General features: G+C 35.0%; 1 protein-coding gene across 1 annotated transcript in view; it reads left to right on the top strand.

The window, feature by feature from the left end:
- Window positions 1–1,184: 1,184 nt before the first annotated feature.
- The window catches only part of LOC129003578 (uncharacterized), a 209,399-nt gene continuing 192,940 nt past the window's right edge, over window positions 1,185–17,643 (top strand). Inside the window, exon 1 of the mRNA XM_054431875.1 lies at window positions 1,185–1,469. Coding sequence (XP_054287850.1) covers window positions 1,185–1,469 — 285 coding nt within the window. The remainder of the gene's footprint in view (window positions 1,470–17,643) is intronic.

Below are 17,643 nucleotides of genomic sequence, written 5' to 3'. Positions count from 1 at the left end.
AAAATATGTATCCCCCTAAACTAATAATTAGACCCCAACAGCTCAACCACTGTCTTTCATCGTTGTAATTACTTGAACAAAAAATTCAAGTAAAAAAATTTTCTACAAAATCTATATAGAGCGTATTCAAAAAATTACACCTCTTCCTGGCATTGTTAAAACTAAACTCGAATCTACTAATGACGACTAACAGCTAGGGGGCCTAGGGGCGGAGCCCCCAGCGAGCCAAAGGCGAGTATATGTAGGTACATGAAATTGAACGGATGGTGTTTTTGGCTTCTAGGGACATCAAAATGAAAAAGTAAATTGGTCCCGGCCCCCGGGTCCAAGTCTTACTATTTGACCTACAGTAAAAGCTTATTCAATTCGCTAAAAACAATATAGCCTACCTATATTGAAAAAAATAACATAAATAACTACACATATGATAAATAGTCAATTACATTGACAGTTCAATGGGAAAAGAAAAGATCTATGAACAAGAAACAATAACTAGACTATATGGGGTTACTTCTCAAAAGCTCATAAGGTGTTGTGCTACAAAAAGCAAATCGTGTGATATGTAATTTTCCCTTTAGAGAACAATGCAAATCACCGTTCGTTTGTTGATTTGTTGATCATGACAATGACCGTCATTTATGTTTAAATATTTTTCAGCATTTTGATGCTATTATGAATCGACAGAAAATTTTCCAATTTTTAATAGAGAGACATATCCGTATATCACTGGAATCTGTCGATGCATACTACCATCACCAACAAAAGGGAGGGACATTACTCATCTATCCCTTATCACTCATACTGAAATTATATTTATCCTCATAATGGGTTCTCAAAGTACTTAGGTGTCTTAGTGAAGTGGTCAACTGTGCTCAAGGTAGTTTATAAGAAGTGATGAACTCTTTATTTGATATCTTCTAAATCTTCTGTGGAAAGGAGAAATGGTCATTATCAGTTCAGAAAAAAACTTCAATGCGAAATCACTACTCCCATTAATTTACATCGCTCTCCAATCTTGTTACAAATGACCATGCAAATTAAAAGATCATATGGTCTGCACTCAATCTGTTACGACCTAGGGCAAGGTGCGAGGTGTAGCCGCAGCAGCAAGTGTGCCGAATCGATACTCCACTAGCGCTGCAGCGGCGCGGACCAGAGTCACTCAGACAGATTCCGACCGCCCGATGGAGCGGATGTTGAAGCGAGTGTACCGAGACCGCGACCGCCGTGGCAGGGGGAGGGGGAGGGGTAGAACAGCTGATCGTGCTATCACCGAGGATGTGCTGTTCCGGAAGCTGCTGAGGGTGATACCGACCATCCCCAGCCCCGCGTGTGCGGAGTGGATGACCGTCATGGAGTTCACAAAGAGGAGATTGTGTGGTCGGAGATGTGATAACGAGCTTTACCGCAGCAACAGCTTCAAGTTTGAGAGATTTGAAAGCGACGTCGCCGGCGTGGACAACAAACAGGTGGGTGTCGACTGTCAATTAAGTTATGAATTGTTGGAAAAAATTGGAAATAAGTTTATTAATAATCGAAAGGGTTATTAGGCGATGATTTTTTGGCAGAAATAAATTATAGAGTTTCGGGGATAAGGTTTTGGCTGATATAAATTATAGGTTTTTGTAGGTAATTAGCCTGACATAAAATATTATCCATCAGGTTATAGGGCGATGTCTTTCTAGCATAAATAAACGATCAGTAATAAAGTTTGGCAGGTATAAAGTAAAGTATCATATCGGGGGATTTAGACAATGAAGATCGGCAGAATTAAAATACTGTATCGGATTATCAAGCGACATAGTTTTGATAGGAATAAAAGTAAATATTTCCAACCCCCAACTCACCCACACGCACTTCCTAAAGTGTGTAATTGTGGAATAAACCACCGGTTTACTGGGCGATGATGTTTCGGTAAAAAAACTATCAGGTTGTTGGGTTATGTTTAACGCTATACTGTAATCACAACATCAGGATATGAAGATAATTGTATACTTATATTATTGAGTGATGAAATTTGAAGCTGAAGTAGCCTGTGTATTCTTTATTAGGCCCCCCATACACGTAACGATCGGCCGGCCGGCGAGGGCCGGAAGGCCAAACTGAACAGTTTGGCCTGTGAAAGGAGGGTCCCCATACACGCAACGATTTGCCTGCCGGCCGGACTGAAATTTATCCGCCTAGTGGCAAGTATGCAGTCAGTTTTCGTACGGCAAAAACATTTTTGTTAACTTGCTATAAACTGGATCTTTTAAGTCCCTAGTTGTGGTACCCTATGCCTTTGTTTTGACCCTCCGCCGACATTCATGCTTTCTGTATTCTTCTTTAAAGGCTAGCACATGCTGATTAGTCCACGTAGTCATATTAGTACAAAGACTGAACAGAAAATAAAGTTAGGTTATGTCAATGACCTTAAAAATGAAAGTACATCAAAGAAATAATGCTACTACTGTACTGTCGGCCTTCCGGCGGCCTGCCGGCGACCCCATACACGTAACGATCGGCCTGAAGGCGGGGGTTGGCCGGACGACGACTGATGGGAATCCCATCAGTCGTCGTCCGGCCAATTTGGTCGTCCGGCGGCTGGACGACGACCCCATAAACGTAACGATCGGCCGGCCGGCGTGGACTGTTCAGGCCGGGCCGGCCGGCCGATCGTTACGTGTATGGGGGGCCTTTATATTTCCCATGGTTTGCGTGGAATCATGAGGAAGCACTGATTTTGTGGCATATGGCATATGCATGTTATTAGAATGCTGAATCATAATATAGAATGTATGGTTACTGGACGCGGTTGCATTTCGTGTATGTTCGTCTAAAAACAACTCAAAATCTAAAAAAAATACTTAACAATACATAACAAGTTAAAATATAAATCTAATGTTACATTGCAGATGAACTGATTGGCATATTGACTGTTTTCTTGTTACCTAAATTATTTATTGACCTTTGGTTTTTTAATGGTCAGCTCATGTAGAAGAACTGTAGAGGGTATAGATTACTTAAAAAGTAACAAAAAACACCCTTAAAAAATATGGATAAAAACTCACTTAAATTCGGTGCTTGATTAACAGAGCTAAACATATGGTTGCAACAATGTGAACAGCTGATTTATTACGACATTTAGTACAACCAAGATCTTAGAACAGCTTACCTTTAAAAATATCTGTCATACATAGGACTTTCAGGATAATGCCCACTCATATTAGAACAGAAGAGGCATGGATCACAGACTTAAACAAATCATTCACTGTCATTCACTGGCCCAACAGCATTTTTGTATTAATATTTAAACGGAACTGTCAAAAAAATTCTAAACCAGCCCAGCTGTTAAGGCTAAGTAATAATGTACTGTATAGACATTCGCGCCAGTAACGTCATTTATTTGTTTATGATCAATACAGTTTCTCTACTAAAAATCGTAATAATACCTATGATTGTCAAACGCATTCCAAAATGTCAACGTGAATCAATATGTTTTCAATTATCAAATTTTTTTTAATTATCAAAACTATAACGTAATTTCTGTGATTGTGTACTTTATTTACTTTTGGATACATTGTTGGTACTTCTCAATCATCAATCACCCCAGGAAAGACGTTTAAACAATGCTAAAACACGTTAAACTGCAGTTTCGAGAAAATCGTGTGCTTTAACAACAAACTACCGAAGTAGACCTACCCAGGAACCCAGCCAGTCCATCATTTCACCTTCAACTCTTGTCAACCCGTGCAGGGAAGTAGAAATTCGACTCACTATGACACGCTCCGCTTGTTATCTGTTAAAAAACAGTATTTAACAGGAGGAACCCCGGTGAAATACGCTACTGGACTGCTTTCTACTGTTAAGTTTGTAACTTTGTTCGATTTTGATTTTATTGTCAATCGAGGTTTGAGGTTAATAATAATAACTGTGATCAACATTAATCCTCCGTTACACTAGGCCTAATTAGAAATGTCCGGATTGGTTACAGTAAGGTGCATTTTAGTAAGGTGCGGAAGTATTCAGTAAGGTGCATTTTCGTAAGGTAACAAGTAGCCTAAGCTTTACGATAAAATTATACAAGTGAAACGTTCGTGTATATTTTGGATAAACAGGGAAACGCAGGTATCATCGATTTTCTATAAAATATGGCCAAAGAAGGCTATCGGCACCACACACCCTTATCAATAACTCTCATCACTTTGTACACTGGGTTTTGTTTAAGATTCTTTAACTGAGAATAAAACTTGATAAAACACTGTTGAAATTTGTCGTGACTCTTTGCAAATTGAGGGGTCCTTAATGTACTCCCCGGTGCATAATCAATGTAATAAATTTACAACCATACACTCCATTCTATATTATCCTCAAATGTGGTTTCTCTAAAGTGGTATGGGTAAACAATTCTGGACAGAATCGTAATTTGGTAACTACCTAATAGCATAGACAATTTGTCTATGCTAATAGGTACGGTACTGTATTAGGCCCTATTTAAGGAAATTTATCTGTATAGAGTTAGTTGTAAGTACTGTAGCTTCCATTATCGCCCTAACATTTTTGCTTTTATGGTCGTCAGATGTTTAAACGTGTAGAAATCGTTATGCATAATGTGTCTGCAAAAAATTCTCAAATTTATCTTAATACTTTAGCCTATACGTCCTTGCAATAGTTCGTGAGCGCGGCCGATCGGCCAATGGAGATTTTTCAGGAAACCTCGCTTTCAAAAAGCCAAGCCAAAGTACAAATAAGCCTTTCTATTCAAATAAGTTAAAAACAACAATCACTTCGGATTTGTTTCATATCATACTCCTGTGATGGAAATCAAGGTACCGTAGGTGCTAAACGATGCATCTCCTCTTATCAAAAAAACCCTTCTAATTGCACCCGTATTATATGACCACGAATCTTAGCGTAAATTTTATATTTTTTGATGACCAGTTAGAAAAGCGTTTGATTCAACTGCAAGCCAACTTATTTCAAGGCTTAGTGTGACTGGAGTATCATATTATAGATTTGCAACTTTCACAGGATATAATGCGTGAAATAGTTTGAATGTAATTAAATCATGTACCGTAATAGAATAACATTACCATCATAAATTTAGAATGTACCGGATAGGAACCGATTATACTTATAACTATAATAACACTGTATTTACGTCGTCTATTTTAAATTCTAGGTTCAATGCACGAATAATGCAACACAAAAACAAAATATCACAACCAAACCAAACAGAAAAACATATTTTTATCTCACTGTTTTTACAAGTCAACAAAAAAAAAAAAAAAACCAGTGATGATCCCAGAAATCAAGAACGATGCAATTAATGCTACGTCGATAACAGTTTGATAACGCTTCAGTCAGCTAATTATTGTTGAGCTAAATATAACTGTTAGTTGAAGAGTTAACTTTACGTAACGACATATAGCCCGTTGAGAAACCGTAGCCTCATTTTGTGCAAATGTTAGCAGGCTTTGATGACCTTTCTCATTAGAAACTTGACAAAAACATGCTTCCCTGAAACAACTTTAGCCTATTTTCACTTAGCCTACATGTTGCCTTTGACTTGTTAATTCTTACACAGATATTTACGTGGTCACATAATTAAGTCGGCATTAATTCATAGGAACAGTTTCTAAGAAATTATATTTTATTTTGGAGGGCATTGAGTAACAAATTATGGACTTCGATGTAGGGTTACGAATTTAATGTGTTTTAACGGAATAGTAAAAACGCATGGAAGAAACCAACCAACTGGTTTTCGATTATTTCAGTAAGAAGAAGACCAGTTATATGCAATCTTTTAGAAACGCTATATTGATTTACAAAATGTCATAAATAAGATAAAATAAATATCATCATCACAGCAAACCACCAAGCTAGGTGACCTTATAGTCACTTTATTGAGTTTGAATGTGAACATTTTCGTTATCAAATTAAATAAGGCATTTTAAGATCTACGCCTATTATAAAATTACCAATAATTACTGTTTCGATTTTCTGCTCCGGGGTTGCTAAAATGGTTCCTTTGTTTACATTTCCAAAGTCCAAAACATCTTGTTGATGCTAATCAAAATGCAATATTATAGTTTGCCTATTCAGACTTTAATGATATAATATTTTTGTATAAGCAAAATGTAAAAAGAAAATTCGGTTTTTAAAGATAGAGGTAACAACAACGTCAGTGTTGCGTTGCACGAATATAAGATGATAACAATTTTAGTTCCTGCATTCGCAAAATCCAAACCTGAATCTGATAAAAGCTTAACACGCATCAATGGAATGGAAAGGCAGAATGCGAACAACGGAAAATAAAAATGCAAACAGATGAATGAGCTCATTTAGTCAGCAAATGCCGAGCTATTGTAGGAGCATTGTGGAGTCTGGAGGCGAAGCATTGCTGATTATGCTATCAAAAATGCAGCCGCAGGCTTCTTCAGACTGAGTGCATTCAGCATTCAGAGGAGAATACGCTCGTCAGCATATTTATATGAAATGCCTCTCCCGACCAAGATGATCTAGTATGTATATACACAGAACGCTAGCAATGGCAAAACATTTCAAGAGAGAGTGGTAAATTTAGTGTGTGAAGTTGCTAGATAAATGGAAATTAGGTTTTTGTGAGCGATGAAAAACAATCAATGTGTTTTAGCTACACCTTTGAGCCAAACATATTTTTTGAGAATCTTTCATCATTTAAATGGGTAAAATAAAGATGGACAGACAATACAAACCACTTAAAAAATAATTGGTATTCTAGTACGTGAGGAGATAGTAATAAACAGGATTTGAAGTGTTAAAATGTTGTGTATTTCGCTGGGACATGATGGTTTAAAAAGCCTTATTTTCTATTGCACATAAAATCAAATTCAAAGTCAACCACATGGCTTAAAATATTCTCCATTGACAACAATCAGCAAAACCATTGCAAAACAGAAACAGGTGATTGCACGTGTCAATACAATGATGTACTCAAAGTACAATACAAACCAAATACTCAACTCAAGCTTAAAAAACGACCCATTTATATTATTTAAGCTTGTAAGATATTCTAGGAATACAACAATGTAATGAATCAGCTGTGTCAATATTATGCGGACCATTGTTACCAACACATTTCATCTTCAATAATGCATACGATCCCAACCCTTTAAAATATGAATCGCTAGGCACATTGATTTGAAAATGTGCTCGAAATTTTTCGCCAAGCACAGAATAAAGTGACAATCAAAAAAACAAAGAAACCACTACATATTGATCGAACCTTTCTTCCCTTAGTAACAATCTTAATCAGATGTAACTCTCTGTTTGCTCTACCATTCTTGTTGTCGAAGTCGAATCAGATTCAGGAAGTACGTGTTAACACAGAGGCGAACAGCTGTTGATGACACAGCCAATGTAATCTGGCTCTAGCAGCAAGACCTACAGCCTGGGGCTATACACAACAAGCATGACTTGGGGTTTGCACGCATAGTGGGGCATATTGTCAACAAGTCCGACCACCTAACTGTGCACGGAAATGAGCTTTCGAACCGGAAAATGGCCCGTCATTCGGTACTGTCAGACATTTGGAATTTTTAAATGGGCAAAATTTGGATAGAGTTTAAAATTGATTAATAAATATGTTTCATTGTAAAATTCTTTTGTATGTCTTTATCATCTTAAGAGTCCTTAGAGACTAGCGGCCATCTTGGAAAATTTCAAACTGCTGCTGAAGAGTTATTTATCGTCCACAAATATTTTTTAAGGGATTATAATTTAAATATCCAGTATACTGTGAGATTAGAAATGTTCTTTGTAGTTTTGAATCGCACTCAAAGGGAGTCCGTGGAAGCTAACGACCATCTTGGATTAGCTCTCTATAAGAGCAATGGCAATTTTGTTCATTTTAAACAGCCACTGTAGAGTTATTTACCGTCCAAAAATATGTTTTCAAACACCAGAGTGATTGTAATTTAAATACCTAGAATACTGTGGGATTATACATTTTCTTTGTAGTTATTTAATTGTTTTATGATTTAGACATCTAGGCTCCAAGGACTTTTGATTTAACATTAAAGACAAATTCTCAAAATAAGTCGTACCTTGTTAAAATTACTTTTAGAACTTTACTTAAAAAGCCTTGTGGACAAAACATAGGCATTTATAGATGCTAGTTAAGTTAGTAATGTCTCTACAGTTTAAGAAAAGAGTTTTTAATGTGTACAGTACAATTTGAAGTCACTTGAAAGAATTTAATAAAGGTTCATGGTAGAACAGTTCGGTTAATCCCGACAATCAAGAGACATTCTAAAAGCAGGTCCAAGACATAAAGTTGTCTCTCGTAAATGGACTGTAGCTCTCAAGTCTCGAGACAAAAATTATCTTTTGCATCTCTCTGGTTCTACTTTTGATTTCACTTGACAGAAACATTGTCAAAAACATTTGTTATACATATCACACAACAATCCAAAGCTGTATAAACTGGTTGAGTGATCATCAGGGTTAATGTAGAAGCTGTTTTACGGACATTAATCTGATCGTTTTCCGCTTAGTTGAGTTTGACATTCAACGTTCCCTTGACCTTCTCCAAACAAATAGGCTGGACCTGTTGTGTTCTATGTTATATCCAAAATTAGTTTATAAAAGTGTATATTTTTGTTTGTTTTAGTTTACTCTTTCACTTTCGTTATTATACGAATTGGTATGGCAACAGTGCAGCAACAATGTATTTGTTTTGATCTGATACATTTTTGAATAATTGATCTAGCAGAGTTTATTAAATCCAGTATTTAATTTGTGTATGTTTCATTAATGAATTATATCATCCACTTTTGTTACATTTTAAGGTTTTACACAAATGCGGAATATACAACATTATGAAGCTCAAATCCAATGTTTGGGTTTTATTTACTAATTAGGTCACGCACCATATGTTCTTCTACATGAAAAACAGCTGTATTTTATATTTTTGTTATTTTAAAAGCAAGATCACGGGATTTCTGTCCAAGAATTGTGGCATCTAAGTATTTTAGCTATGCGATGTTCCCTAAGTCGGTCGTTTGAAGTCAACCTGAAGTTGTAGGTCAAGTTATACAGAGAACAAAATAAACATGAATCAGAGATGAGAAGGAACATCTGTATTTGACAACTACTGTGCCTTCATTGAATGTGTTACGATAATAACAGATTGGTTAACAGAAACTAACTTTTTTAGTTAATAATGTTTTATTTCAACTAATCACCTAGTTTTCCGTTTTCCGATTTAATTCAAGCAAATCAGCCATATGACCCTAAAATGACTATACTACACTACAATGAGCGGCATACACTGGCCAACTTTCGGAGTAATCTAACAACTATTTATACATTTCTATTTCCTCTTCTAGAAAATCCATTAACTCCCTAATAATCCGTAATTCAACCTAAGGTCATTAACCTGTTACGTTGTATTGAGTAAATGAGTCGATGAGTCAGAAACAGCTGATCGGTAGACGAGTCGAAGGCGTGAACCAATTGACTGAATGGAACAAGGCGTCACTATAAGGGTCATTGTAATTGTCTGTCATGAGATTATACAATTATAGCTGTCTTGTCAAGTTCGTAATTGAAATAGAATAGGAGAGTGTTTCGATTTGGATTTGTTGATGGTGTATTCTAGTGGTTGGTATGAGTTCAGCGGTCAGTTTATGACAAGAATAACTTTTATGTTTAGATTGTTGGTATACTAAATTGAAAAAAAAGGAATTCAAAATCTCTAACATTGGCCTTATGGGTTGTCAAGTAACCATGTTGGTTGTATAAAATAACGAGGATAAAGTTAACAAAATACTTTTAACATGTGTTTATAACAATCCATCCACAGTATACTAGCAAATTACAAAATGCAGTACAAAAGGAAAAACTTCAATAATTGTTACTATTGAGCAAAGATTACACTGAAGATTACTCGATGTAGGGGCACAATGGAAATAAACTATAGCGAGCCATGGCTCGGTCCCTAGGTGCTATCAATATGAAATAAAATGCACCATGTGTATTCTTTATGCGTTACCACTGTCAAATTAACTAGGCCTACGACCATCCAATGGCCGCAAAACTTTGAGAAAACATTGCGAATCATCAAAAAGTAAATTTGTATAGATACAGTTATTACATTCAATTTCCATCTATACTTCACATATTATGCAATAGCTTGTAGTATGTCTGCACTCACATATATTTCCAAAGTCTGTACGTCACGTCATGATTATGTAGATACTGTAAGGATCCCCTATTACAATGCAATTTTAACACGAACTCCTTTGTAATATATGGCGGAGTCTATGCATACACATTACACATTAAACAGGTAAGCGCAGTCCTGCTTGAAACCCTTATCATACCCCCCCCCCCTCCCCCCCATGACCAGTAAAGTGGTTCATAATTGAATACGAGCTCAGCCCTCGTCCTGTGTTAATGTTATCAACAAGCTCGTTTAACTTGTCTGGAAACAGTTTAATCAATATTTTAGACCATCATTAAACGACGACAACCCTATTTGAAATAGTAGTTTTTTTTCTTTACTAGTCCCTAAAGTAGGCTTTTTTTTGGGACGATAGCCGAGTCCGGAAATTTGATTAAGTCAGAAAAAAGCATTTTAGGACGAGTTACGAACAATATTTTTCATTAGATTGTCATATATTATAGCAGAAAATACTAAATATAGCCAAAACCATTAACACTGAATGAATTAGGTTATGTTTAAAAACTAAGTTTGTTAATATATTGTTGAAGCATTTTAAAGGATCAGAACAGCTGATTTGTTTTTGAGATAAGCTTTGACATAATCAACCATATGATTCGAGTCTGTAAAATGTTACGGACTAGTCCGCAAAAAGCTATCTTTAGGGACTCAAAACGATTCGTAAGACAGCTGTTTTGAGACAGTGTGAAAAAAATATTTCATCTCGGTAACAACTGCCAACTCAGATTTTATGCAATGCATAGCTTTATGAAAAATGTAAGATTAAAAGATTAAAATGGCTATCCTTTTCTATAATTATCAAACTAGCATACTACTAACATACTAACTGTGGTATCGCCTGGTGTAAAAATTTGTGTAAAGGGTTTTAGTAAGCGTGTAGTATCAAATACCAACAGTTTTATCATTGAATTTTGGATATCGAAGTAGGTATCACATCTACAGTATACGGTATGTCATAAGATTTTTACTGAAAATGTACATAGTCACATATTGCCCCAGTAACTAAAGATCTAGTTTCTACTTCATTATGTGTTACTGAGATAGCTGACGTGTTATAAAAGATAGCATTCAATAAATTGACCTATCAATTTTAACTGATTAAAAAGTCCGGATTTCTACAGAAATAGGTGATTTCTATCAGCGCAATATGTAGGCGGTTCACTTCAACTTCGTCCATTTTTTGTTTTGATATGAAAACTTAACGTGGGGGTGGAATGTCTAGTTCTATAAATAGTCAAAGGTTCTATAAAAATCTGCCCCTTAACAAATTATCTATGTTGCAAGTGTAGTATTGTAACATAAAAACGGTTAGTTCACAAAACATTGACCCGTTGTAAAAGAATCCAGATTCCAATCATAGTCGTCGCAGCATTATCTAGGTTGTGATGACAAGCTAACCCGTCTGGTTAAGTTTGTAAAAGACCTTCAATTACAACATGATTTATTACCTGAGTTTAAGCACCACACTGATCCGGAACCTGTTTCTACTTATACTTCCTGGAACTATTTATTCTCCTGCAGAGAAGGTTCCGTATGCTTTCCAAATTCTAAAGTCGTGATTGTAGCCTTTGAGATGATGTTTAACGTGTCATATTTCAACAATTAACAACATCGTACTTTTACATTGATCTTCTTTGTTTTGAACTACGACATACATACTAGTAAGTACTTAAGGAAAGTAAATATTCAACCTATACTACCAAACACTGATAAATATGTTGACATACAAATATTACAGGGAAATCAAACTTTTGGTACGGTTTAATATTTGCTTTGTAACTATGACAGACAAGATATGATCTGCCCTGGGCCCTGTTTCATAAAAATACTAGTCTAGTAATTACTAGTCTAGTAAATACTAGTCCCGTATTTACCTGTCCTACTAATTTGTGTTTCATAAACGTTTTTATACCGCTGGTAAATACTAGTGTAATTTACTAGTCACGTGACCAAAACTACTAGTCACGTGACCAACTTTACAAGGTAAACTTTCAAAACAAATTTCTAACCTCAATCACGGGTTTTCAAACCCTTTATAAAGCGGTTTAATTTTGTTTTCATCTGGTACAAAAAAAAATAGTTGTAAAAACGCAGTGTTTTCTTCTAATTAATAACTGTATAGACACATAAGTAAAACAATCACACATTATTTATGAAACCGCTATTATTTATGTTCATCAATGAGCCCGCCAATGCGCCGGCGTGGCGTGGCGCGGCGTCGCGTCGCTGCAATCAACACGGTGATTGTAGTAGCCGGTTGTAGGCCTAGTTGCGGCGCTCAGCAGTTGGGTGGAAATTGATCTGTGTCTGCCGCATTCGCTGTGATTTGTATAGTTTTTGTTTTATTCTGACATATAAAATTAAGCTTGCTATGAGTAAAGAAAAGAATTCTCAAACTTTGAATGTAATTAAATCGTCTAAGAACATTTTGTTTGGAACGTTTTCAAGTAGGCTACCGTAACCAATGTTTTCAAAAATTCGAATGCATAAGAATATTTGGGTTAAAAACCATTTGGTGATATTCTAATTTTTAGTCTACAGACCATGAATAATAAGCCTAAACGTTTATTGATGTAACAAACAAATAATTGCAACGCCGTTACAAGCAATGGAGGAGAAGTAAGTTAGGTTTTCAAGTATAGTAAAACATGGCAAAGGCAATATTGCAGGACGTAGCTCAGGGTAGAGTTTTTGCTTCTCATGTGGTGGGTCCCTGGTTCAAATCCACACCATTCACTATACTTTAGTTCCATTAATTAAACTTTTACATTGAAATAACACTAACAGCTCTAATCAACATCAATTTTTTTACTTTGAATAACAAATTCAGAATACCAAAATGGATTAAAAGTAATGTTTTTATAATAAGCAGTTCAGTCCAACGCCCAAAAATCAAATATAGGCCTACAAAATTGTTAGTACATCACATGGTTTTTAGCTATTTAGGGGAGCAAATAATTAGCACCTCAAAAATACAATGAAACTCCTCTTTAAAATTTTCTTACTATTATTTCTTAAAATGTCTTTAAATAAAACCGAGAGCCTTGGGTATAAAATAATCTGATTAATGTTGCAATGTTGGATACATTTTTGTACACCTTTGTATGCAATACGGTATGCGGTTTTAATTTGGTTTCTTTCAAAGATTAAAAATCTTTTCTGTGATAACTAAATAGTTTATATATTAACATTTAATATTTAAAATTATCATTTTAACACTCGCAGATTTATTTTTATCTTAAATTGCAAACTTGAGCCAATTCGCACTTGAAAAAAGAATTCAATAATTATTTTTTTTTATGATGTGAGTAATGAAATAACTCTCTTCCCAAAAATACTAGTCTACTTCAAATAATACGGGTGTAGAGAGGTTGTTAGAAAATGGCAAGTATATACCAGTGTAATTTACAAGAGTAAAACTTAATGAAACACATTGCTGTCTACACTAGTAAAAACCACTAGTAATACTAGTCCCTACACTGGTAACTAGTATTTTACACTAGTAGGTTTTTGAAACGTAGACTTGTAAAATACACTAGTATTACTAGTCCATGGACTAGTAAATACTAGACTAGTATTTTTATGAAACAGGGCCCGCAGGCCTATTACGGGAGTATGTTTTATCTATGCTATTACCGATTAGGATATATTTATGTACAGTAAGTTTCTGTATTCACATTACCTGGCTCATTTAAACAAGTATCTAAAACATCTGTTAATTTTGTTTATGTTTACTGTTTGTAATTTTCAAAATTCAGTTTTTGTACTAACATTTTAAGGTGTTGCTTTTATTATTTAAAAGTGAAATATGCTTTAGTTGTGAATATGTTTCAAGTGGGTACTTATTGTACTATTGGGTAATAGCCTAAGGATGCAATGCACAAGAAAAGTAGACACTTTCGTTACAGGTAACTTTCGTTATCAATTAACCAAAAATTCAGTTTAACGTTAGATTTTTTACCAACAAATTATTATTTTACCACATTCTAATTATTTTAGATACATTTATATTGATTTCCTATGGATAAAAAACAATAATCCTAATCTAGTTATCTATCTATATACCATTCAAAATTATTGGGGTTTCATTTTCCGGTCGGTTTGGCTTTTCTACCCGACCGACTTTCATAATTTAAAGGTATGCACGCACAGATTTTCCATCAAGCATCAACATTCATTTATCCACTGTATTAATCGACAAAATTTTTTTATTTTTTTTTCACATTTTCTCTTCAATTAAAGATTTATTTCACCAGTTATTACATTATCCTACATGTTTTTGTCTACGAACCTTCGGTGCAATACCAGCTTTCGTTTGAGCTATTGATTATTAAGATCGGACGTACCTGAAGTACGCTGCTAAATCACGAATCAACAATAATTATAATTATTTTAAGATTTATCTGGAATCAATAATACGTTACACCATTTTTATTTAAGTTATTTAATATGTCTTGGTATTAAAACGCATCTAGAAATAAGGGTTTCATTTGAGATATTGATAGTTTTAATAAGTTAATTTTAAGATAATGTCTCACTCAATCAAAAAACATATATTTTGTTATAGTTACAGTGAATATTATTTTGACCCAGACAACGCCGGGTTTTGCTGCTATTATTCACTTAAATTTTTTAGATATGCTACAAATTTTACTATGACTAATTTGAGTGATTATAACCAACTGCTCTTTAAATCTTATCCAATATCGGTTCAACACAGATGTTTCGTCACTTCTTTATCAGCAGTTGATACCTGTAGAAAGGTTGACTAAGCCAGATCGGCAACAGTTGAGTCAACCTCTTGGAATAGACTTGCGTAAGTCCACTGGTAGTCCACTGAATTATGGAGGAATCCAGTATCCAGGCTTTGTGAAGGGTTCAAAGAAGTGATGCAGGAATTTGACGGTGATTTGTTTTTGATCTCGCTGTGACTATTGTTTCCTCATAAATTTGTCAAATGTGCGACATTCCATACATCTTGAACTTATTAAATGAACAAAATAGTAAAACCTAATGTGAAACCTTCATATTATTAAAATTATTTTAAATTTAATTGGTTTATATCATAACCAATGGGCCGAAAACGTGTATTGCTCACCACCACTTCCAGTGATATACAGTATGATGCGGTAAAGCTAATTATCACTATCAATTGAGATCGGGTTGTTGCTGACTAATCTTTCAGTCAAGATAATTGATTAAAAGCCCAATGGTCAGGAGCACCTGGTTCCAGTGTTGAACCATCAAACAGCTACTGACTATTTAGGATCGATCCGGGAACCTTTTACTTGTTGGGCTAGCACTATGAACAACCAGCTACCCTGAATCATATCAAAATATCAACAACTTAAGCAGAACTGTTTATTAACGAATCATTCTTTCATCTCTCTCGTTATAGTGAAAGGTCTACTTTTATCCAGTACATCTTCCCTCGCACAATGTAGCCATGTACGTGATATGATCCTGATAGTCCAAGCTCTCTGTTATACTGAACAACGATAATCGTAGGTCTGTGTAGTGCCCGCAGCGATCGGCGGAACCGTAAACGGGAGGCTACATACAGAACGTACTGGACTGGACTGGGATGGATTCACTGTGTCGATTGTGATCTAAAGTTACTAATACTACAGTATGTTGGAGTGTCCAATTTTCAAAACTATTCATTATGTGCTTAATGAGTAGGGTTTCACTGAAATTTGGAGGAAATATGTTTGCTCACTCGTTAACATTCACTGCTGAACAGTTTTTGTTTGCGGAAATCACTTACTCTCTTTCTTGGAATTGTAATACGTAAATTTCAACTCAAACAGTAGAAAACTATAGGTAAACAATTTTGTTTTGGGGATTTACTTTTTATCAGTTATTTTACCTGTCGTAATCTATCTTCCTTTGATTACCCCTGTAACCGTGATTTGGGGTTACCAATGATATAGAATAATCATTTTGCAACATAAAAGTTACATAATGATCTACAAATAAACTAAACCCGTCTGAAATCGTGTTTGCGTCATCTTAAGTGAGGAAAAAAGTTGTTTCAACGATACAGGAAATGGTAACAGCTGCAAGGTATCGAAGAATAAAATGTCTAGAGATTTGAGGATAAGCCTCAGATTACCTGAAGCGGAGTTAGAAGGACTAAGGATGAGGGGGTGGCAGGGGGGCAGGTGGCCAGAACACCTGGGACTTCTTTTGGGTCCAAGACGCTTCCCATTGTCATTTTTTAAAAGGGTTTTGTGGTTTTGGGTCCTACACAGCTTTACACAAACCAATGAACACCACTTGATCGTTCTTATTCTCTAATCCTTCCACTAAGTTTACAATATTGAAAAGCTGTTCCTGCAAGCTCTCAGAGAATAATAAACACAAAGTGTGAACATGGTAACTTTTTGCACATTGTCAAATATTTTGTCTTTTTTAAGCTATACAAGCATATATATTTTTTATGTCTTCAAGATTTAATCGATTTTACAGATACAAAATGTGGATCGATATAGTATGGCGATAAAATATGAACATACAGCTATAGGCTACATTATTTAATGTACGAACTAAAACTTGTTTCTGTTCAAAATAGTCCACGTTCTATATTTTCAGAGGTTAGGTTTCAATAATTTCTTTTCGCGTACACAAGTAGTGTATGCGTAGTTGTGAATAATAAACATCACTGTGGCATCATACATGTAAAGAATACCAAGCTGTATGTTAAGAATTGTTTCTATATCTTTAATTATTTATGACAAAAGTATATTTTGGTCTCACTTCAAGCTGTTGTCGAAATAGTCGTGAGAGGTTGAGGAATAAAAAGTGAGTTAAATTTTAGGCTCTAATAATAGTATCTTACCTAAGGTAAAATTTATTAACTCGAGTAAAATTTATTAAATCACAAACGTTAGATTTGTGTACTGACATAGTCAAATAAATGCTTGGTACCTTTCAAAATTTTTTCGTGTGTAACATTGAGATACAACGTAGATATTCTCAGGAAATTTATATCTCAACAGAGTCTTTCCTACATAATCGGTGCCGTGAACAACAATAACTTTAGATCATTACTCATATCTTCGGGGTACAATGTCTAAGCTTGGTTGCCATTTTATCAAGGTTAACAATATTGTGTTGTTATATTTTATCAATTTGTTTTCGTAAAGATGTTGAAACCTAAGTCTTCGCCTAACTCGTAGATTTTTTTGGAATGAGAGGTTCTTAGTGATTTAAATGTTGACAGAGTAATGTAAATAAATTAATTCACGTTTTATATAGTCATTAAAAATTAAATCCGCCTTTTTCGAATTATCAGTGGATGGGTTTTAAATAATTCACCATGTAAACCTTTTCACATTAAGAAAAAACGGGGTTTTGATTTTTGTAAACAGTCTGTGAATAAATTACGGTTTTTAGAAAGTAACGTTTTTGTTGCCTAAACATTTTTCAGAATT

This window comes from Macrosteles quadrilineatus, unplaced genomic scaffold (genome assembly GCF_028750875.1).
Source record: "Macrosteles quadrilineatus isolate MER2022 unplaced genomic scaffold, UCM_ALF_1.0 Scaffold_9__3_contigs__length_116548681, whole genome shotgun sequence".
Lineage (NCBI taxonomy): Eukaryota > Metazoa > Arthropoda > Insecta > Hemiptera > Cicadellidae > Macrosteles > Macrosteles quadrilineatus.
The sequence above is the reverse complement of the archived record's forward strand: the minus strand, read 5'-3'. Positions and strand labels throughout refer to the sequence as shown.